This window comes from Helicoverpa armigera, chromosome 31 (genome assembly GCF_030705265.1).
Source record: "Helicoverpa armigera isolate CAAS_96S chromosome 31, ASM3070526v1, whole genome shotgun sequence".
NCBI lineage: Eukaryota > Metazoa > Arthropoda > Insecta > Lepidoptera > Noctuidae > Helicoverpa > Helicoverpa armigera.
The window spans coordinates 2832902-2856658 of NC_087150.1; the positions used below are offsets into that span (position 1 = coordinate 2832902).

General features: G+C 36.7%; 2 protein-coding genes across 2 annotated transcripts; one reads left to right on the top strand and one right to left on the bottom strand.

The window, feature by feature from the left end:
• Positions 1 to 994: 994 nt before the first annotated feature.
• On the top strand, positions 995 to 9557 carry LOC135119191 (oxysterol-binding protein-related protein 8-like; the record flags this gene model as incomplete). The annotated part of the gene is made up of 10 exons (XM_064043176.1): positions 995 to 1102; positions 1666 to 1762; positions 2161 to 2300; positions 2682 to 2738; positions 2994 to 3119; positions 3667 to 3807; positions 4779 to 4899; positions 5608 to 5650; positions 5981 to 6148; positions 8487 to 9557. Coding segments are annotated over 10 exons (1245 nt in total), but the record flags the coding sequence as incomplete, so codon positions are not given.
• Positions 9558 to 19514: 9957 nt separating this feature from the next.
• LOC110378638 (uncharacterized) lies at positions 19515 to 21344 on the bottom strand. The gene is made up of 2 exons (XM_049839998.2): positions 21215 to 21344; positions 19515 to 20712 (listed from the first exon to the last, which is right to left on the bottom strand). The coding sequence occupies exons 1-2, from the start codon at positions 21258 to 21260 to the stop codon at positions 19538 to 19540; spliced, it is 1221 nt and encodes a 406-aa protein (XP_049695955.2). The 5' UTR covers positions 21261 to 21344; the 3' UTR covers positions 19515 to 19537.
• Between the last annotated feature and the right edge of the window lie 2413 nt (positions 21345 to 23757).

A 23757-nucleotide genomic window follows, 5' to 3' on the forward strand; every position in this document is an offset into this window, starting at 1 on the left:
AAATAACGCCATCTAGTGTCGTGTTTAGTAAGTTGAGGTCGAAAACAAGTGACTACACACCTGGTGTGAACCAAAACCTGGTGTGTCAAACACGGAATAGGTGAGGGAAATTAGACTTTATTGCCTTTTGTACAAGGTTGAAAATAGCGACATCTAGTGTCGTTTCTAGTAAGTTGAGGACATAAAAACAAGAGACTACGGTCTTAGGTAAGTAACTACCGCGGTCGACGGTGGATCAGAATTCCAGGAGGTGTAACAATCAGTCTTACCTAATAGTTCCAAATTGCTTAAGGAGCTAGCTTGAGGAGGTCAAGAAGTCTGACTACTAGTCGTACCAAGGAGTACTAAATTGCTTGGGTAACTGGGTCGAGGAGGTCAGATAGGCAGTGTCTCCATATAGCACACTGGTACTCAGCAGCAGACCTCAACATTGTTGGGACCAGTCTAGACAGATGATGGCGCGCCAAGGGTCTCAAGAAGCCTTACAACCCGGTGCTGGGCGAGACCTTCCGCTGCTGTTGGCGTCACAGCCAGGACTCCTATACTTATTACGTGGCTGAACAGGTGAGGAAATATATAGTTGAGAACAACGCCATCTAGTGTCATTTGTAGCTTACTAAAATCACATTACGCAAAAACAAGGGACTACGCTTCTGCTTAGGGTTTGACTCAGTGGTTTGATGTAATAGGTGAGGGAATTTAGACTCTAGTGCTTTCTATATAAGGTTGAAAATAACGCCATCTAGTGTATCATTTGTAGTTCACTAAAAATCGCAGGACACGAAAGCAAGATACTATATTCGTAGGTAAGTAACTATGACGCTGGTCGGTCAATCAGAGTCTGAAATCCAGTCTCATTAAGAGTTATAGTCTTGCGGTGGTTGAGCAGGTCAGATAGGCAGTCGCTTCATGAGACACACAGGAACTGAGCTCCATCTAGCTAGATATAATGGAAGCTGACTGCAACAATGTTGGGACCAGCCTAGTTAGATGATGGCGCGCCAAGGGTCTGAAGAAGCCTTACAACCCGGTGCTGGGCGAGACCTTCCGCTGCTGTTGGCGGCACAGCCAGGACTCCTATACTTATTACGTGGCTGAACAGGTGAGGGGAAGTAGACCTTCATCATCATCATCATCATCTCAGCCATAGGACGTCCACTGCTGAACATAGGCCTCCCCCTTAGATCTCCACAGATACCGTGATAAGTAGACCTTAGTGCTTGGTAATTAAGGTTGAAAATAGCGCCATCTAGTGGCGGGTTTAGTAAGTTGAGGACGCAAAAACAAATGAATCATTGGTGTGGCGGAATAGGTGAGGGAATTTAGGCTCTAGTGCTTTGTATATAAGGTTGAAAATTGCGCCATTTATTAAGCTACTTCTGCTGCACTACTTCGGTGGACGGACGATCAGAACTCCAGAAAACTTGACAGCCAGTCCGTCTGGCTTCCAGGGCTGCGGGATTGTTCGCACGAGTTACCGCGGCCCTGGTACATAAAGAGCTTCAGAAGGAACATGATGGGTTTTAGTCAGTAGGAAACTGACACTCCCTCACTCTGCTAACCCACAGCGAGATTTGATGTTTTCTCATAAAAAAGACTTACTGGCTTCTGGCCGTCTTCCATATTCTTTTAAAAGTCTAATTCAACTATGTTTGTATATTGCAGGTGTCCCATCACCCGCCGGTGTCAGCTTTCTACGTGACGAATCGGAAGGAGGGTTTCGTCATAGAAGGCAGTCTATTAGCTAAATCCAAATTCTACGGTAAGTTATAAATTAGATACTAGCTTTATGATAATAGCTTTTCATGTTTGAAATAATTTTTCAAATCGATTCAGTAGTTTCGGAACTTTTAAAGGCACAACGAAAAAAATCTCTCATGATTTCATTACTTCAGATTTTCAAATCCAGATTGTCCATTTAAGTAATAACTTTTTTATTCTAGTTTATGATGCTACTAATAAAAATAAAGCGCAAGTTTATAAAGATTTATGTTTGCTTTATTTAACTATTAGATAATACTTTTGATTTTGATTATACTTGACAGTAATAATATAACCGAGACATATCAGCTACTTTTTCTGCGCAATTTTTCAACCATACCAGCTTTAGCATAGTACAATCAGAAATATACTAAAGTAATACAATCTCCTCCATTTCAGGTAACTCAACGTCGGCCATACTAGAGGGTTGCGCCCGGATTCACCTGCTGAACTGGGGCGAGACCTACATTACTACTGCCCCTTATGCGCACTGTAAAGGCATTGTCATTGGTACTCTTAGCATGGAGTTAGGGGGAAAGGTAAGGATTTCACTATTTATGTCGTTCCTACTACTTTTGTTACTTTTTCTCTGTTTTTTTTCGGCTCTCTTATTCTATTTGTGACTCAACCACTCTGTATGTATCTCTTTGGATCTGAAAGTCTCTCTCTCTCTCTCTCTTTGCATGTATATCTTCTCTCTCCCTCTAGGTCTCTTCACTCTCTGTTACTAGTTTCATACACTTATAGCTGTACCCTATATTCTGTCTATCCTTTGTTTTGATTACAACTTTTGCATTAAATAAATCAAACAGATAGCCTATTGAAAAGGGGGAAAGTGAAGATCCCTCACTCTATCTGCTATCTCTCACTCTCCTTCATGATAGAACTACTTTTAAGATTTTTATTTTGTTGGTTTTCAGGTACATGTTATGTGTCCCGATACTGGCTATCAAGCGGACGTAGAATTTAAACTAAGGGTGAGTACAATTATTTTCAGAAAAAAAAAAGATTTTATTTGCAGAGTACAATTATTAACAAAAATAAATATGTTTTTTTGTATCTACAAAGCACTGGTTGGTTAATTCAATTCAGATTTTTATTAAATGTTACGTCATATTTAACGAAAATCTAACTTTCGCCAGCCTTTAGCAGTATGGTCTTTTCATGTTTTTTACTTACCAAAAAATATAAATTATGGATATTCAAAATATGCACATTTATTCTTTCAACAGTCGTTCCTAGGCGGTGCAGATCAGACGAACTCCATCCAGGGTAGAATTAAACGTGGTAAAGAAACTGTTGCCGTACTAGAAGGATATTGGGACGGGAAGATCGATATTAAGGATAAGAAGACCGGGGTAAGTGTAGAGTATTTTATATTGGTAGAACGTCGGTACGGCCCTTTATATGGTTAGTAAAAAAATAGATTTATTTATCTCCACAAGTTACATACTAAATTACAAAAGATCAGTTGATAACAATTTTAGTACAGTTCGTAATTAGCTGTAAGTTTGTGTTAATCTGGAGTCTAAACTAAGCTGAAGTCTGTATCTTAGAACTCCAGGTGCCCCGTTAAAAAAGTTGTATCAATTACAACCGCTTAGTTATTTTGTACATACGATTTTCTTTGTTATTTCTTCTTCCAAAGGGAAAACTATTTCCCACGTACTTACCTTTTTTAAAAAGAAAAAGCAGCATCATCTTATCAGCCAATTTCACTACTGAACTTTCTTTTGCCGACTATTGTGGTCCTTAGTGGTTATAATAAGTTTATAAATGATCATAACTCATATATCACCACTAAAAGAACATTAGATTTATTTTTTCCTTTTAATACGGATCTCATTAAAAAAATATATATATTTAGGTGTTTAATTATTTATCAAAACTATTTCACTTTTTCAGGAGGAATCAAACCTATTTGACGTGTCTGTACTAAAAGAACAACGATTACCTCGATACCTCATGAGTATGGAGAAACAGCAAGACTTCGAGTCTGCCAAACTGTGGATCAAAGTCTCCGAGGCCATACAGAATGAGGACCAGGTAATAAACTATCATCAATATAAATATAAAAGTGAGAGGTCACAAACTCACTCATTGAGTCAGTAAGACACTCAATCTGTCACTCACTCGGTCATTAACGCCCTCACTCAGTCACGGACTTTGTCAGTTAGTCAGTCATTACGAAAATATATAGGAGTTTCGATATCTCATGAGTTTGGAGAAACAACAAGACTGAGTCTGCCAAACTGTGGATCAAAGTCTCTGAAGCCATACAGAATGAGGACCAGGTAAGGAATACCATCATCTATGTAGTCTAATGATATAAAAAGTGAGAGGTCATTGAAACACTCATTTAGTCACTCATTCGGTCATTAGTGCACTCAATCAGACTTTCACTCGGTCTTTAAAGCACCCATTTTGTCATTAACGCACTCTGTAGAACACACTCACTTTTATCTGTAGAAAGATAGGTGAAAAATCACTGACTCACAAAGTCAGTAAGGCACTCAATCTGTCAATCTCGGTCAGTCATACACTTGCTCAGTCAGTAAGTCACTCAGTCCCTTTGTCACTCACTTGTCAGCAATTCATTCAATTGGCCACCGAGTCCCGCTCTCAGTCACTTAGTCAATCAGTCAGTGATTTACTCATTATTTGCTCACTAAGCGTTAGTAAAATAAAACATCGTAGAAGTTATCTAGCTCATTTACTGCGGATTACAATAATCGATAAATCCGTTGCTTTTCGATATGATATAATTTGTGTAAAGCTTTTGCGTACAATCAATCTCCACAGTTAGTCAATGAATCACTCAGTCACTCACTCAGTCACACATTGAACATGTATGGCCTTACTACAAAAACTTAAACGCCTGTTTTACACTTGTCTAAAAAAATAGTAGCTGCAAAATGAACCAAATGTCAACGTCATAATTTGTCATTTTTTTTAGACAAGTCTTAAACTGACGTTTAAAAGTTTTTGTGGTAAGACGGTAAATATTTATCTACCAGATAGCAGCGACAGAGCAGAAGACGATAATAGAGGAGGCTCAGCGCGGTCGGGCGCGGAACCTCGTGACGCCGTGGATGCCGAGACTGTTCCACAGGAACCCGCATGCTGCGCCGCCTGACGGTAACACCGGTTATTACCTACTAACTATTTAAAACAATATTAAATTTGGTATATGCATAAGCATATATATAAGACCAGTTTCTGCCAGCAGTTTCACCCACATCCCGTGGGAACCTCTGCTTGACCCCGCATAATAAGTAGCCGATAAATGGGCTATCTAACACTGAACGGATATTTCAAATCGGATGTATAGTTTCTGAGATTACCGCTTTCAAACTCTTCAGCTTTATAATATTAGTAGGTATAGATATATGTAGATCGATAAGATTTTTTAATTATCAGTTAATGTCGTCATAGCCGACCAACCTCTCGAGTATAAGGGTGTGGGTTCGATTCCAGGTCAGGCAAGTACCAATGCAACTTTTCCAAGTTTGTAAAGTACATACAGTATACTTAGTATATCTTGAACACCAATGGTTGATAAAAAGGTGAAGGAAACCATCTTGATGAAACGTGGAAAATTAAGTCTGAAAACCCGCATTGAGCAAGCGTGGTGATTAGTGCTCAATCCTTCTCTGAAGAGGTCGCAGCCCAGCAGTGGGACGATAAAAAGGCAACTGCCTCCAGTTAGTCTGAAAGCTAGCCCATTAACGTGCTATTTAAAATGGTTTTTAGCGACCTCAAAAATACAAATACATTCGTAGTAATTTGTCGCCAAACTTTAACAATATTTATATGATACTAAAATATGTTTTTCTGATCTCACAGGTGTAACAGACCAAGGATGGGTGTACAATCATTTAAACACGACGTAAGTATATTCAAAACTATTTATTATCTAAAAAAACTGCCTCGTGGTCTCGGGTTCGATCGAAACATCCGTGCATCGTAGAACATGTTAACGTTGGATTGTCGTCGCATCGCGCTATGAGAGTGAAGGAATAGTGAGTGCACCTGTGTCCAAGCAAATGTGTCTGCACTATAATATGTACTGCGCAGCTGGCTGATCTCCTTAGAGAACAGCCGCCGTAACTGAAATCCTATTGAGAATTATTATGACCAGACCAAAATGTATCTCATGCCAAATTGAGAACCTCCTCCTTTTTAGGAAGACGGTAAAAATTTTATTTCCCCTTTTCAGGCCATGGCAAGCAGACGAAATAATAGAATACGAAGAGGATTTCGTAATAAAGACCCTTCGAGAAGGACCACCTCCAGTCAAGACCAGTGTGGAATTGAGACGGGATCTTGCTAGAAGAATGTCGGATTCCGACAGCCATGATGAACTGGCTCGACCTAAGAGTTCTGCGTAAGTAGAAGATGCTTTTTGCTATAGGATTTTTTAGGTAGATAGGTGGGCTTTTTTTTTAACGACGTCAAAAATCATCAAATGACCCCTCCCGCTGTGGGTTAGCAGCGGTGAGGGAGTGTCAGACTCTTACTGACTAAAAACCGTCGTGTTCCGTCGTAGGCCTTTTTATGTGCCAGGGCCGCGGTAACTCTTTCGAACAACCCGCAGCCCCGGTAGATAGGTGGACTGGCTTGAGGAGTTGAGAAGAAAATTTTATCCTGTCCTATGTGTTTCACCTATCCTTATGTCCTATTCCCAGTTAGAATTTTTGGTGTCTGTTTTAAGTAAACGAAGGAAATACAATCATCATCTTCAGAGCCTTCTCCCAACTATGTTAGGGTCGGCTTCCAGTCTAACGGGATGTAGCTGAGTACCAGTGCTTTACAAGGAGCGACTGCCTATTTGACCTGCTCAACCCAGTTACCCGGGCAACCTAATACTCCTTAGTAATACTGGTGTCAGGCTTACTGGCTTCTGACTACCCATAGCGACTGCCAAAAGATGTTCAAATGTCAGCCGGGACCTACAGTTTATCGTGCCTTTGTGTTGCTTAACTCGAGCTATCTGTGCGGCTTTGTCTTAGCCGCCAGCAACGAGCTCTTTCCTTAATATAGTCTTTTCATCATCATCATCATCTCAGCCGGCGGACGTTCACTGCTGAACATAGGCCTCCCCCTTAGATCCCCACAGATACCTGTTGGAGGCGACCTGCATCCAGCGTCGACGGCGACCTTCACAAGGTCGTCTGTCTTAATGTCCAATATAGTCTTTTAAAATATTATAATGTTAACCAGAGTACCACGTCGGCGAGATACTGAAGAGAAAGAACCGCCTTCTCAGGAACGAGTGTCGGGGTTCGTAACCTCACAACTATTGTTATTTAACTTGTAATGCAATTTAGTACTTATACCCATCTTGATAAGGTTCAGTTTTCAATGCCACCAATTTTTGTTGGAGTGGCATTGAAATTTGTGCCTTATTGCAATGGGATAAGTGTTAAATTTTATTGATGATTGTAGAATGTCTGGCCCGTTTTAGAATAAGACATGAGTTTTTGACGGAAATATTTCCTGCGTCTGGGCAAAATTAGTATATTCTTAGGCGAAAGACTGAGTACCAAAATTTTGTTTAAATCGGTATATTACTTTTAGCGTGAAAGCCCGAACAAACAGACATAGTTAGTTTTGCATTATAAATTGAATAGGAAGATAAAAAGACCTAGTTCTATTAACTGAAAACAGCTGTTTATCATTATTTCAATATTCGTTTTAAGGGGTAACTTTCTTGGTTTTACTTACAACAAAAATAATTGGGTTAATTTGGCCATACTCTTTAAACGATTAAATATCAAACCAGGGTTAAACAACACCAAAATCCCACCGTAACTCCAAAAATCTTAGCCATCCTCCCCTCCTAAAAGCCAATTCCCCCACTCCCCCCATTTCGCAGGATAGACATGAAAGGCAGACCCTCGTCTGACTTTTCGAAACACGTCAGCAAGTCAGACGAAAGCCGCACAGATCAGAAGAACAGAAATTTCACGTGAGAATATCGTCGTTAGTCTAGATACTTTTTTTTAGATTTTTTTTAGACAGTTGTAACTAGTATTATTGTTGTTTGTATAGGAGATTTTGTTGATTTTTAATGCCACTGTATTGAATATGTCGTTGCTATAAAAGTATTTGATTCATGATGATATTTAATCGATCATTTAGTATGTCGTTACTATAAAAAAATCTGAATTCTGATGAATGAATCGAGAACCTCACACTTTATTTTAGACATTTCATTTTCGAAGATATTGATTAGCATTTAGAAATTGTCCATTAATGCCTATAGTGTAGTCTTTATTCTAGAAGGTAGATAGGTTAGTTCCAATCTAACCGGACGTTGCTATGTACCAGTGTTTTACATGGAGCGATTGCCTATCTGACCTCCTCAACCCAGTTACCCAGGCAACCCGATACCTCTTTCTAAAAATGGTTCAGACTACCGAAGATGATTATGATTAACGTGCCTTCCGAAGCATGAAGGAACTCCTCATGATATATGTAGGTGATAACTTTATGATTGATCGTTTTGTGCGGTTGTTAGGTAGCCGCGAAGTCTGTTTACAATCATTACAGATGTTTCACTCTCTTTTCGAGGGAACTACTTCCCGCACCCGGAAAAAATGTGTGCCACATTACTGCCAAGTTTCATCAAAATCCATATTATAGTTTTAAACAAACATCCATTCATACAAACTTTTGCATTCACAATTATTACCATATTAATTACTATTTTTCTTTTACAGACGGACATTAAAACAAAGTCTATACGCCATAGACACGGCATTAAGAGAACAAACTCTAGCGATAGAACGCCTATCCAAATCGGTTGAAACTATCAGCGAAGCCCAAAGACAAGCGGCTTCAAACAGACCTCTAAATGTGGGCCGGGTACCTACATCCAGCCACTCATGGGACCTCTTCGGAGGTTTCGTCCTAGCCATGGTGTTGCAAGCACTACTAAACTGGGTTTTCTACCAAAAAGACTGAACAGTGTTGCCACTTTAAAAATTCAATGTGATGTAAGAAAATTTGAGTATTTTTTTAATACTAAGAGTTTTTTTTTGGATTTTGACGCTTTAGTTTTGCTTGGGTTTTTGACTGCAAGGGGAAGGACGGTTTTTACCTAAAGGTAGCCGGTTCGATTCTCTGTTGTGCACTTATGTGTAAGTGTGAAAATATATTTTTGTTCCTAAGTTTAAATAATTCCTTTTGTAAAATAGTTTCCTCTTGCGGGTGTTAAAAAGCCATTTTATTTTACTTCAAAATGGTAGAAATTTCACTTATTATAGTAGTTTTTAATTACCCTGTTAAAATGAATAATATTGTGAAATTTCTACTATTTTATGTGTGTATGCGTTTTAGCGAAAATTTATAATATAAATGAACAATGAATAAATTTAAATATTTGCAATTATAAACTAAATACGGACATATTACGAATATTATTAATAAAATAATGAATTATGTAATTTTGAAGGTTATAATTAAAATTGAATTGCAGTGTTGCCAGATAATTTTATTTTAGCGTTACAATACATCGACCAATTATTTAGTTTTAATTGTCTATGATGTGTGTTTTTTTCAAAATGGCGGTAATGTACTTGGTATATTTAATAAATTAAACTATCTATGTGCAAGATGTTTTCTAAAGATAAGATTTAAACCACGTAATCGCATGTCCACTGTGCCCTGAAACTTGCTCGCGGGAGGACTTAATGAGCGCATCCGGCCGTGCTCTCGCTGTGGCGGCATATTGGGCTGACATAGTGTAGTCTCACTATAAGACATGTCATCGTCACGAAAGAAGAAGAAGATAGCAGGTCAACCTACCCGAATCTGTCAAATGTTACCAATCGAATATTAACCTTCAACTATTGTGATAAGGTTGAAAATCTATTGACGAAAACTTGACAGATTGAGGCAGGCTTTTTTTCCGACGTCAAAAATCATCAAACGACCCCTCCCGCTGTGGGTTAGCAGCGGTGAGGGAGTGTCAGACTCTTACTGACTAAAAACCGTCGTGTTCCGTCGTAGGCCTTTTATGTACCAGGGCCGCGGTAACTCGCGCGAACAATCCCGCAGCCCAGATTGAGGCAGATTTACGTCTGAACAGTTCCAGTCATATAACTATATCGTTCTGAAGTTGGCTGCTAGTGACTTCTGTTAATGTTACTGTTACAGCCTTTTTATCGTCCCACTGCTGGGCTGCGGCCTCCTCTCACACGGAGAAGGATTGAGCATTAATCACCACGCTTGCTCAATGCGGGTTGGTGATTTCAGACTATATAGTCCAGGTTTCCTCAAGATGTTTTCCTTCACCTTTTTATCAGCCATTGGTGTCTAAGATATACTTAGAAAGTACATACAAACTTAGAAAAGTTGCATTGGTACTTGCCTGACCTGGATTCGAACCCGCGCCCTCATACTCGAAAGGTTGGTTCTTTGCCCACTAGGCCACCACGACTAGTGACTTCATGATAGTCAAAATGTACGAACAAAATACTACTGCGCAAGCGTGAGACATCAAATTGCTAACTTCAGAGTAGCAAAGATATTTTATGAAGTTGCAATTGTGTTATTTTGTCTCTTTTAAGGTGCAGAACTTAAAATAGGGAGTTTTAAAATATACTATACTCCATTTGAGTAGGCGCTTAACTAAAGGTAATCTTGATAAGACTTTTTACACGAATACATATTAAACAAATAAAACTGCTGCTTAAAATAATTATTACAATTATCAAGTACATATTATTTATTGTATTTATATTGAATAAAGCTGCATTATATTTTTAAACGTGAGTTTCTAAATAAAAAGTCATATTATCAAGATTGTCTGATCTTTAGTTACCAGCCTACTCAAATTGAGTATAGACTATAGACAGACCCAAAGTTCGCGCCAAATATCTTTGCAGTTGTGAAGTTAGCCATATGCTCGTTGTGCATTTGTTCGTACAAATATTGTCGAGAAGCTTTGCTTGTCCGAAGTTGGCTACTATTGACTTCACAGTAGTCTAAAATATATGAACAAAACACTACTGCGTACATGGTGTTAAACGGCTAACTTCTAGATTGCAAAGTTAGTTGACGCTGCACTCATCATCTGTCTAGCCTTTTCCCAACTATGTTGGGGTCGGCTTCCAGTCTAACCGGATGCAGCTGAGTACCAGTGCTTTACAAAGAGCGACTACCTATCTGACGTCCTCGACCCAGTTACCCGGGCAACCCAATACCCCTTTGGTAAGACTGGTTGTCCGACTTACTGGCTTCTGACTACCCGTAACGACTGCCAAAGATGTTCAAATTATTTTTCGTTGCACTGTAATGATATTTATGTAATATATCTAGTACATTACCGCTATAGGTATTTTGGAATTTAACTTATAAACGGCTGTTTAAAAGACAATTTGTATTTATATAATTATGATATGATTATTAGTTAAATTTTAAAATGTTGAAGTGATATAGCTGTCTCTGGTTTTACTATCGTAGATAAAATAGTAATGTTTTAATAATTGTTCTGTCTTTGTATGTACAAAGCTTTCATTTTTTTAACGACGTCAAAAATCATCAAATGACCCCTCCCGCTGTGGGTTAGCAGCGGTGAGGGAGTGTCAGACTCTTACTGATTAAACACCGTCGTGTTCCGTCGTAGGCCTTTTATGTACCAGGGCCGCGGTAACTCGCGCGAACAACCCTCAGAAAGCTTTCATTTGAGTATGACTTTTCCAGAACTAAACATAGGGTGACATAATAGTGAACTGTACTTGAACACTTAATGAAAGAAACTTTTTTTTTATCATCATTAGTTTAATCACAATAACATAATAGATGTTTGAAACTGTACTGATGAGTATATAAAAATGTATCTTTGGGAAAGTTGTTTGTAATTATGATTAGAAACACATGTTAAAGATTCGGTCACTAATTACCAGTCACCCTATATCATCCTCCGAGCCTTTTTCCAACTATGTTGGGGTCGGCTTCCAGTCTAATCGGATGTAGCTGTATCATAAAAGAATACAATAGTGATGTTTTGTTGATTTTCTTTGACTATTTTCTATAAAGTATACAATCTGTAGCTGGTCCCAATACTCTACCTAACTGTTGTTTTCTCACGAGATATAGGAATTTGTAAGTTTCTTTACAGCCACTTTCTTCATCAAAGTAAAAGCCAAAGTAATGTCATAAAGTAAAAGTAACGGTCAAATTCGTTTTTTCAAGGCTAAAGTAACAAGCAAAACTAGTACACAAAATCGTGAAAAAACTAATTTGACCATTACTTTTACTTTATGACATTACATTGGCTTTTAGTTTTGATGAAGAAACTGGCTGTTAGTAAGTAAATCAACAGATGAACCGGCCGCTAATCTACTGTAGTAAAACCATGAGATATTTTTTGCCTAAATTTATCCAAAATAAGTGATAAAATTAAATATTAATATGAAAAAAAATAGAAAACGCTTTGGCTGACGTCATTATTTAATATATTATAAAATTAATTGATAATTGGAATACTGAACAAATAATATATTGATTGATGATTTGTGTGTTTAAAAGAAAATATATTATGATCAAAATAATGTGAAAATTAAAATGGATAAAAATGGGAAAACGTACAGGAAGTGTCTTGAGGTATTTATTTCTTATGTGTTTTTAAATATAACTTAGTATATTTGTCAGGACATCATCTCCCGAGCCTTTTCCCAACTATGTCGGCTTCCAGTCTAACGCGACACAACTGAGTACCAGTGCTTTACAAGGCGCGATTGCCTATCTGACCTCCTCAACCCAGTTACCCGGGCGACACGATACGCCTTGTTAAGACTGGTTTCAGACTTTCTGGTTTAGAACTACCCTTAACGACTGCCAAAGATGTTCATATGACAGCCGGGACCTACAGTTTAACGTGCCTTCCGAAACATGGAAGAACTTGTCATGACATGATGGTCACCTATCCAAGGGCCGACCGCTTCAAGCGTTGCTTAACCTTATGATCGATTTATCCGCGCTTCTTTGACTTAGCCAATAGCTATTCAAAGTCAAAGTCAAAAATAGGCTTATTAGACACTTTTTAACGTCAAAAATTACAAAAATGACAGCACCCCCAAAACGCCCCCCTTTCACCACTTCCTAGTGTTATGGCTGGAAAGAAGAAGCGGTGAAGAACAAACTTCCCAGCAATTATTCATTAGCTAACACTGATGATTGGCCAGTATACTTACTTCCATTGGCTCTACAATCCTTTGTGGCTTAGCCACCTCTGTTCCTGACCAGTATACTGTTACTGTTACAGCCTTTTTATCGTCCCACTGCTGGGCTGCGGCCTCCTCTCACACGGAGAAAGATTGAGCATAGTCACCACGCTTGCTCAATGCGGGTTGGTGATTTCAGACTTAATAGTCCAGGTTTCCTCAAGATACTACCAGACCAGTATACTAAGTTATATTTCACCAAACACACGTTAAAATAATACCTAACTTTATAATTTCAAATGCTGCGAGACTACCCAATTTGACGTGCAACAATATTTTTTTACGTAATTTATGAAAGAACCTTAAGGGAAGGTTCGTATTTGACGGAAAACGCGTATTATCGGTCGCGTAATGCCAAAACAAAAAAATATACGATAAAAACTTATTTTTTAACGACGTCAAAAATCATCAAATGACTCCTCCCGCTGTGGGTTAGCAGCGGCGAGGGAGTGTCAGACTCTTACTGACAAAACACCGTCGTGTTCTGTCGTAGGCCGCATATGTACCAGCGCCGCGGTAACTCGCGCGAACAATCCCGCAGCCCCGGGCGTTTAAAACAATCTGACTGTCAGCCACCGAATGTCAGCGTCTATGCATAGCGTAACGTATTGTCGACAGTGATGCCAGATGGGGGGGATTCCCCCCAAATTTGGGGGTATTTTCTGCCCACGGGGGTTTTTTTGGGGGGAAGAATCCTTTGGGGGGATCAGCGGGGGGATTTGAAATTGGCTTGGAGGGAGTTGGAGGATTTTTCGAAAAAGTTTTATGACTGAACGCGACCAAATTACTCACTACTTAATTTGAACGCACCATAGAACCACACACAAAAACATACACACATCATCGTCATCATCAGCCTATCGCAGTCCACTGCTGGACATAGGCTTCTCCAAGTGCACTACATACATTTAACATACACACACAACCACAATAATGCTGCGTGCGGAGAACGACGATGAACGATGATACTATATTTATTTTACAGAAAAGAGCTGTTCGTCCCATTTATAATCTGGGTCCAAAAGTTTCTCTTAGAGAGAAATTCAAAGAAATAAATATTCTGACTTGTTGCCTCTCAACACATTTTAGAAAATTTAATGTACGTTCGTAAAAACATATCTAACTTTGTTCAAATGTCTGATGTTCATAGCATAAAATTATTAGGAATAAACATAATCTTGATGTACATGCTACTCGCCTCCACAGAGTAAGCAACTCGTTCATGGGTCAACGTATACGCTTTTACAATAAACTTCCCAAAACTTTTCAATTAAATGTTTTTCTAATTACTGGGGGTTTTTTCTCAAAACACTAACATTTTGGGGGGATTTTGGGTGAGATTTGGGGAGAATGCTAAATCATCATCTGGCAACCCTGATTGTCGAAAAAGTGAATATGTATGGAAATATAGACTGCATAACGTTCGCTCACTTTCGGCGGCTGACTGTCAGTTTGAACATAGCCTAACCGTCAATTCGTTGGTCGATCATACATTTACGATACGCATTTTTCGTCATATATGAACTTTTCCCTTATAGTTTTGTAAAGACGCTAGCTTATCAAGCTACTAAAAACTGTCAAATGTCTTCAATAGATTTTCAACCTTATCACAATAGTGAAAGGTTGATTTTCTGTCTACAATTTTCCCGGTATGGCTGATTTTGTGAATAGAATATAATTTTTAAAAATAAATAAATAGCTAGATTTGTTAATAATTATCACACGGTTTGCGTAGGGTGAAAAGGACTTAGGTAATATTATTGTTTTTTTTTATTTTTATTGTAGATTTTGCTTGTTTTTTTTTTTCAGTTTCTATCCCACCGGGTTTAACCTCCGGTATTTTAAAAGAAACCAAAATCAGAAATAGTTTTCTTAATCTATGTATATTCAATTTTATAATTAACGCCTTTGCTAGAAATATATAAATAAAATAAATATTCGGTATCGAAACTTTTTTAAAAACCAATGTTGCCAGCCTAATTTTAAAGGAATCTCTAAAAGGAGTTGAGTTCCTTTTTGATGTACGTTGTTGCCATTCTAAAGAGTATTATTTCCCTATGTTGTAGATATTTTTTTAATATTATTTGTTTTGGGTAATTACAGCTTAAAAATAAATGGAAATCGCAAAAACTACATACTTTTATTTTGAACTAATCAGTAAGTCGCAAAGATTACTTAATATAGTGAACTATTGTAAATTGTAATTCATAATAATGGTATTTCTCAAGCGATTTAATAAATTCTCGTTTTCACTCAAATATCAAAAAACATTTTTAAGCTGTAATCTCCAAAATGATTATTTGTAATATTGTACAGTTCTCGCCAAGTAACTTTGCAATTGTGAAGTTAGCCATTTGACTCATCAATTCATGAGTTCGTACAGATATTGTTAAAAAATAATGTTTTTAGTTAGTCCGCATTTTATATTAGCAATAAATATTGGAAAAGTATTTTTTATTTTAACAAAACATTAAGTATTTGTACCCCTAAACTGACGTAACACAAAATTCAATCGTGTTGTATCTTCGTTGTTTTTTGTTTGTGAGAGAAAAAAAATATATGTCCATTATTTTAGGGTTATCTAAAAGACGGACTAATTACTTTTTTCATTCAGGCATTTACGCATCGAGACTTCGAGAGTTTACTGACAATCACACTAGACACAGCGCATGCGTGAGATGTCAAATGTCAAACGTCAGAATTGCAGTTTTTGGCGCGAAATGCAATAGATTATAAATAAATATGGAATATATACTTTATAAATACTTTATTATCTCGCGTAGATTGTTGATATTTTTTTGTTGTTACTTTCCAGTGGAATTATTATATTATTTTCACCATTTTTTTGTGTTTTTTTTCTTTGTTTTCCATCTTTTTTTATCACCTTACAGCTGAAGAAAAGTGGTGGCACTTCTTGCTCTAAGTTATTAAGTTAGGCGTTATTTCTTCAAAAAACATATGCTAGTTCGTGCGATGGAATAGCACCATTAAAGGGGAAAAGGAATGGTAATTAAAAAATACCTACACAAACTAAATTATAAGATAGTAGGTATCTAATATATTCTAATGGGAAAGTCCCATCTTATGATATTCGCCTTTATTCAAGAGTATAATATGTTTAAGATAATTAACTACTAATTTGCTAGAAGATTTAGTAAATTATGTGTATTGAGAAGTTATTCTGAAATAATTTAAAGACATATAACTATGAAATTCTTCCCAAAAAAATGTTTTCCGGGAAAATAGCAAATTAATATCAGGTTCTACATTTTAAACCGGTATTTTTAACCGCCTTTCTAACAAGAGGAAGTCGTCAGTATGATAATAAAATAAAAAAACAAATGAAAACACATGGCGATTCTTTCGAAAGGCAATTCATATTTTCGACAAAATTACTGAACATGGGAGCACTATGCTCTATTTGAGTATGCACTTAACTAAAGGTAAACCATCTTAATAAGACTTTTTATTTAAAAACTCAGTTTAGAAATAAAATATGCCTAAAATTCATACAATATTACCGATTTCTTGATCAATTGAATAATTATTTTGAGCGGTTGTCCATTTGTTAAATATGTATGTATTTGTGTAAAAAGTCTTACCGCACCGGCATACAAGGGTTTAAGCCATCCCATTTATTTCGGCGATCACTTGCGTAATAAGTACAGTTTTCATCAAATAATTTTGCACCTACTCCACCATTTGATGCCTCGCGCATGCGTAAGATTTATGGTGAGTTGCAACATTAAACTATAACGATAACCAAACCACAACCAGCCGTATACTTGCCGCCCATTGGTCACGGCGATTTGACAACTGAAAATGGTTCGGTTATCGTTATGCTCCTGCTCCACCTGCGTTAGCGTTAACGTTAATGTCAATGGCCAACTACACGTTACTTATAGCATTAAAAATGCGTGTTGGCTACACTTACGCAAAGAGTTAATCCCTCATGAAGTAACGCGTTAACATACATTAAAGAGATTAAACTCAGACACACAAAATAATTCTAAAAACTAAAGCTTTCTCATTTGACCATTCCATTATCGTGCTCGTAAAATGCAGTTACAACTTAAACAAAGTATCTACACTCGTCCTTGCATGCGTGCAATGAGATGACATTAATGTAGCCAACATCACTTAGCGCTCTAAGCTACGCACTAAAACCCTTTGATGCGTCCAAAAAACCGACACCCGAGTTATCGCTTAACGTTTAATGCTATTTATATTGCCATTAGTATAAATTGACATTAAAACGTTGGCCACATCTGCGTAATGCCAAAATTTAACGCGTTAAGACGCAGGTGGAGCAGTAGCATTATAGTTAAATGGTGAAACTCACTTTTAGTGTTTTGTTTATACACTTTGACTACCGTGAAGTGATTTGTAGATAATTTCAGAGAGGCAAAGTTATTTGATGAAAAATGTACCTACCTGCTAAGAACAGTCAATATTAACTTTTGTATTGAAATATAATACGGGCAAAATATCTACGGAAAAAGTCATGAACACCAAACGTTTTTGTTCAAATAAGGCACTTATAAGTAATTATAAGTTTTATAAGTAAATCGATTGTTATAATACGCTTATAATATTAAACATTGAGGTACCTAAAGTTATAATAGGTATATAGCGATCGTATAGTTGAAAGACTTCCATTAAGACTAGTTTCAATATTCTATCTATCTATTGTTTTGCTTACTAGAGATAGGAATTTGACGTTGAGTGACGAAATTGGCTTGTCTCAAACAATTTTTTGGCCAAATCTATACAACTCTTGACGGTGAAAAAAAAAAATATCTAAATCTTGAACATATTTCTGAGAACCCTGTTAATTACAAAACACGTTCTCGAAAAGTTTTCTCGATCAAAAAAAAATTTAAACTTACCTCTTAAAATGATCTTCCAGCAAAAATATCTGTATTACTTTTCAACGTACATTGATAAAATAGAGAGTGTTTTGGGTGCATTCAGCCTCTTAGCGCGGCTAATGTCAAATTTCTGTAGTAAGTAAAACAAGAGATAGATAAAATATTGGGAACGGCCGTAAGCTGCAAGTTTTCCATTAGAGAAAGGAATTGTTAATTAATATTTATAATGATTGATAATTATTTTTAAAATTGTATAAAAAGTTTGGTAAAAAAATATTCCTATTTTTTTCTAGTCTAGTCTTGATAGTTGAATTTATTGTGTATTTGGGGACTAGACACTACGAAAAATTATGAAATACATGTAGGTACAGTCAACTTCAGGACAGTGGTAACAGTTTTATAGGAAAATCGTACTTATTACTATTGAGTTAAGGTGCATGACAGTTACCACTAATGTGCAGTTTACTGTACTTTTTATTTTGATTCACGTTTGGGATTAACTCCCAAATGTTGTCAATATTTTCTGTATTTTTCAATGAGCTGACTGCGCAATCGGATAAAATATGTACCTACCTAAAATCTACGTCATGGCAGCCATATAAATAAATACACGATACCAAAGGCCAGATATAAGAAATTGAAACATCCATTTAAAAAAGAGATTTGACAAAAAATACTTTTGAAGGGCTGAGTTGCACCATTTAACTATAACGATAACCAAACCATAACCAGCCGTATACTTGCCGCCCATTGGTCACGGCGATTTGACTACTGAAAATGGTTCGGTTATCGTTATAGTTAAGTCTTCTTAATAATCATTTGTGTAATTATTGGCTGCAATTATCTGAATACAACTGTCCCCAAATAGACTAAAGGCGAAAAAAAACTAGCTTGAAATTATAGTGTACAATTAAATTAATAGCTAACAAATAAAATTGTAAAATAAAGGGAACTAAATTTATTTTTAAGCACTTGAATATTTACATGATAATAAAATTTATTAAACATTATATTTGACGTTTTATTATTTTGTACGAGACCAACGGGGCTATAGACTAGGTACCTACCGGATTTTGAAGAACAAACGTGGAGCCAAAGTCTCGCTCGACGTTCTCGCAAGCTTTACTTAGTCGTCCATTTTTCGCTAGACACTACCGTGTTTTCTTAACAAACCACTGAAAATCTCAATTTTTCTTGGTTAAAAAAGGCACTTAGCAAAAACTTATTTCCGTTAGCAAAAAGTTTTTCACTCGTTTCGAAAGAATCACAAGAATGCATTGGCGGTTGGAAATTTGGCGGTAAAGTATGACAGATGAGACAGAACCCTCTGGTGACAGAAATTGGGATATGACGTATATTAGCTAATTTAATGGTGTATCATCTATGACGTATACTCTCGATATTTTCACACTGGACTGCTTCTTCACATCATTGCTGTGTTTTCGAAGACATATAATATAGCTACTATACCTAACTAACGGCGAGTTATACCATTTAGCTATAACGATAACCGAACCATTTTCAGTTGTCAAATCGCCCATTTGATCGGCCATCGCAATTTCAAGTCTGGTTTTGGTTTAGTTACTGTAACAGTTAAATAGTGCAACACGTATAGTGCAATTTCAAATTAAAACAAATTGTAGGAACTACAAATACAAATTTTATTTCTTCTTAATTCAACGGCTGTGGCGCTGGATACCGTCCCTTCGGCCCATTAAACCAATAGTAACCCAAATCATGTATTTCCGACGCTTTCCAATGGAACCTTTTTGGCATAAAGTGCTGTAGCCTCCTTCGTGTGTCCACCTTATGTTTTCCGTGTCTCTTCGACTTATCATTTTTCGAATGATAAATCTTATTGCCCTGTATAATTACATCGTTATCAAATGTTTTTCGTTTATCTTCTGCCGAATCGTCATTTCGTTTCGTGAAATCTTCATAGCTTTTAGAAGACGAATCGTCTTTTTTCCATCGCTCGTCGCTATTTGATTGCGAGCCGTATTTTTTCGGTCGTTTTGTTGTGTATCTTTCTTCTGAACTTCTGGAACTTGAATCTTGGTTTCTCTTCTTCTTTTTCTTGTGTTCATAACTTTCACTGCTTTTTTCATTGCTTTCGCTGCTCTTTAGTTTGCTTTCGTTGCTAGTTTCTTTTGATTCTTCACTGCTTTTTTCTTCCCCACTCTCTTTTGAATCGTTACTATCGCTGTGTTCTCCACTCTCATTCGTTTCCTTACTCTCTTTACTTTCAGAAGAACTGGAATCGGAGGAATACTTCTTTTTCTTTGTCTCCCTTGACTCTTCCGATGATTTATAAATCTTTTTCTTCTTCCGTTTAAAATTGCTGTCATTGTCAACGATTTTAAATCTTTTGTGGTAACCTAGAGGCATTTTTTTGTGATGATAAGCCAAATCATCGTCAGTTGGCTGTCTGCTAGACTTTCTATAACCATCTTCGCAGTTCTTACCGTTGCATTCAAAACTTATTGGTCGTTTTGACAGTATATACAGTTCTGGACCTTGTTGCTTTCCTTTTTCTCTTTCATGATTAGATTTTATAAGATCGTTAATTAAATCTATGTAACCTTTAGAGATGTAATCAGTATTAATTTTGTCGAGTTTGGATCTTAGTTTTGTGAGATCTTTGAAGCTGTCTAAATGATAAATATGTCTGCCGTAGTGTAGTACTGCGTGCCTCGGTCTTGCCTTAGGTCGATTCGCCCTATGCTTAGAGTCTGGGCTGAAAACTTTATAGGCTTTTGGGTCACTGTCTTCATTTTCGTGTTCCACAAAGAATGGTTCTTCATCGTAATCTCGTAGAACGATTACTTTGCCTTCAGTTATGTATGCTGGAAATATAGAATCATATATATCCATTAATCATCTTGTTCTTATCTTAATTTTTTTTGTTGTCGTCTTAGCAAATCTTTCATACGCATCTATCGGACGTCATCACACAACTGTTACAACCTTTTTATCATCCCACTGCTGGGCTGCGGCCTCCTCTCATACGGAGAAGGATTGAGCGTTAATCACCACGCTTGCTCAATGCGGGTTGGTGACTTCAAACTTTATAGTCCAGGTTTCCTCAAGATGTTCTCCTTCACCTTTTTTTATCAGCCCTGGTGTCCAAGATATACTTAGAAAGTACATACAAACTTAGAAAAGTAGCATTGGTACTTGCCTGACCTGGAATAGAACCCACGCCCTCATACTCGAGAGGTTGGTTCTTTACCCACTAGGCCACCACAAGAAAGTATCATTATTTCCAGCCTTTTCGATTTTACGTATTGTATTGTGAATTCGATTCACTCAATTTTACAATAACAAAAAAGCTAATTAGGTACTTACCAAAAACAACAATTATAAAAAATAATTTCATATCAATTAAAATCATTTTCACGAACAAATCATTTTGTTTGTGTTCAATCAGTATTTTTCATAATACTTTTCCGACATCAGAGAGTAAGTATTAAAGCGATTCATTGCAGTAGATTGATCAATTAATATGCAATTTTCAAGCGTAAAATAAACTGTGAGTGTGACAAAGTTGATGGAATTTTTAATTGGATGTCAATTTATTAGGTATTTTAATTAGTTAAGTCTACAAACGGTAGCTGTTCATTCATTTCAGTTGGCTCTGTATGTGAAGAGGCCACAGTCGCCTCATCTCATCTCCCGAGTATTTTCCCAACTATGTTGAGGTCTGGTTCCAGGCTGTCATTAACATCCTTGGCAGTCGTTACGGGTAGTCAGAAGCCAGTAAGTCTGACACCAGTCTAACTAAGGGGTATTCGGTTGCCCGGGTAACTGGGTTGAGGGGGTCAGATAGGCAGTCGCTCCTTGTAAAGCACTGGTACTCAGCTGAGTCCATTTAGACTGGAAGCCGACCCCAACATAGTTGGGAAAAGGTTCGGAAGATGATGATGATGAAAGCCACCATGGTTTAGGAAATAAAACCGCAAGTCTACAATGGGAAAATTTATTACAAAAGCGAATACAAAATGTTTACACAGTAGTCTTAAGGTTATATTATACAGACACACTTTGTCACTGTACGGGCAATCTGAGTAATTTAGACATTTTGTGAAACAACCAGACCGTTGGTATAACTCATTACACTAGTCTATATTTTTATATACTTTCTTTGACATTTAATCGAAGTCTAGAACACAAAGTTGTTCTAGCACGTCGGGATTTCAAGTTATACCTACCCCTCTTTATTATATTATATTTTAAGAACTGCAAAATTTTCTGGTAATTTCTGACTAAAACATCATATTATGTCCTAGAAGTAGTTCTACCCTCCCCGATTTTTTTTCTGAGTTTTCATTTCAGCATTATTTAGATTTAGTATTTTTGTAGTTTCTCCAGATAATGTCTATATTACTCAAATTGCCACGTAAAAATTATTGTAATGTATTGGAATCACTAATAGGTTACAAACAATGCGATTTAACAAATAGGAAGTCTGTAACTAAATTAACCACATTTTGAAGTTTAGTTTTTGACACACGTCATTTTGACAGCTGTCAAAATAAGGTGAATAGTTGAACTTATTCCTATTTGTATGACCACGTTGTAGGTATAATTTAATTAAAAATACAATGGAATGGAACTTAACGGATTAAATAATTTACTTAAATAACTATTTTATATGGTTTGGAACTTAACGGATTAAATAATTTACTTAAATAACTATTTTATATGGTTCAGATAATTACATAAAATACATTGACTTAGTTTAGATAATCATGCACATGTAGGTACGATTGGAAATACGGACGTCGGGCACACAGCATTGTCATCACACTTTGAGATCAATAAATTACTTAAATTAAAGATTAATACTAATAAATATGGACAGAACGGAAAATATCCGGACAGAGTAAAAAATACTATTTTAATTCCCAAAATAAAAATATTCTACACTCAAATATGGCAACACCAAACACACACAATCCATTTTTTACATTTGCAACACTGACAATAATAAACTACTGGTCGGATCTTTTCCAAAAATTACGACAAAACATGTAAAAGTTTTTTATTCTAGAAAAATAGAAAATTATTTTCATTTTTATATTTTTGGTCGAATACAAATTTTAATGGACTAATGACTACTAAGTATCGAATATAGTGACCAATGACACTCTAAATAATGCCCAAACATTCAGTCGGCTAACAATTTTCTGTGTTCGGCGCATCATAGATTTCACTGCACGGAAGCTGTTGACTTTTTGTAGAACGGGGCGCGATTCTGCTAATTTTACTTAAACGACATACGATTCACATCCGACTGAGATCTAATCCCGACTCAATTACGATAAAAGCGTAGGTGTGTGGCAATCCGCTATTTTTCTCTGAACCAAACGTTTTTTTTTTCTGTCATTCAATAATGAATCATACTGTCTGCAAATTATTTACGATTGTAATATGATGGTAGAGCAAACTGCCGTATAGACCAAAATGGCAGACCAATCGAATGTCGTTGAAATACGATTGGTCTTATATTAGTAGCAGAATGCCCGATGTGGTTAAAACTGCTATTGCGATCATATTGAGATTCTATTTCTATTCGATTTTGACATTTTTAACTTAGGAGAATCGGGTCCCTGGCCTTAGTCTTTGATGCGCCTAACCATAGTTTAACAGGAGTTATTTTTACTCCTCATTACAAAGGTTTTCTTTCGAATGAAGTATGAAAATGTCAACATCTATCAACTTATTATTTTAGTTACAAATACTGCGATTTTTGAATACATTTAAGGCTGTATTTATCTACGAACTATCGTAGACTCCATTTGAGTAGGCACTCTATAATAATAATGTATGGAGATCAGCCAGCTGCGCAGGACATATTATAGTGCAGGCACATTTGCTTGGACTGCAGT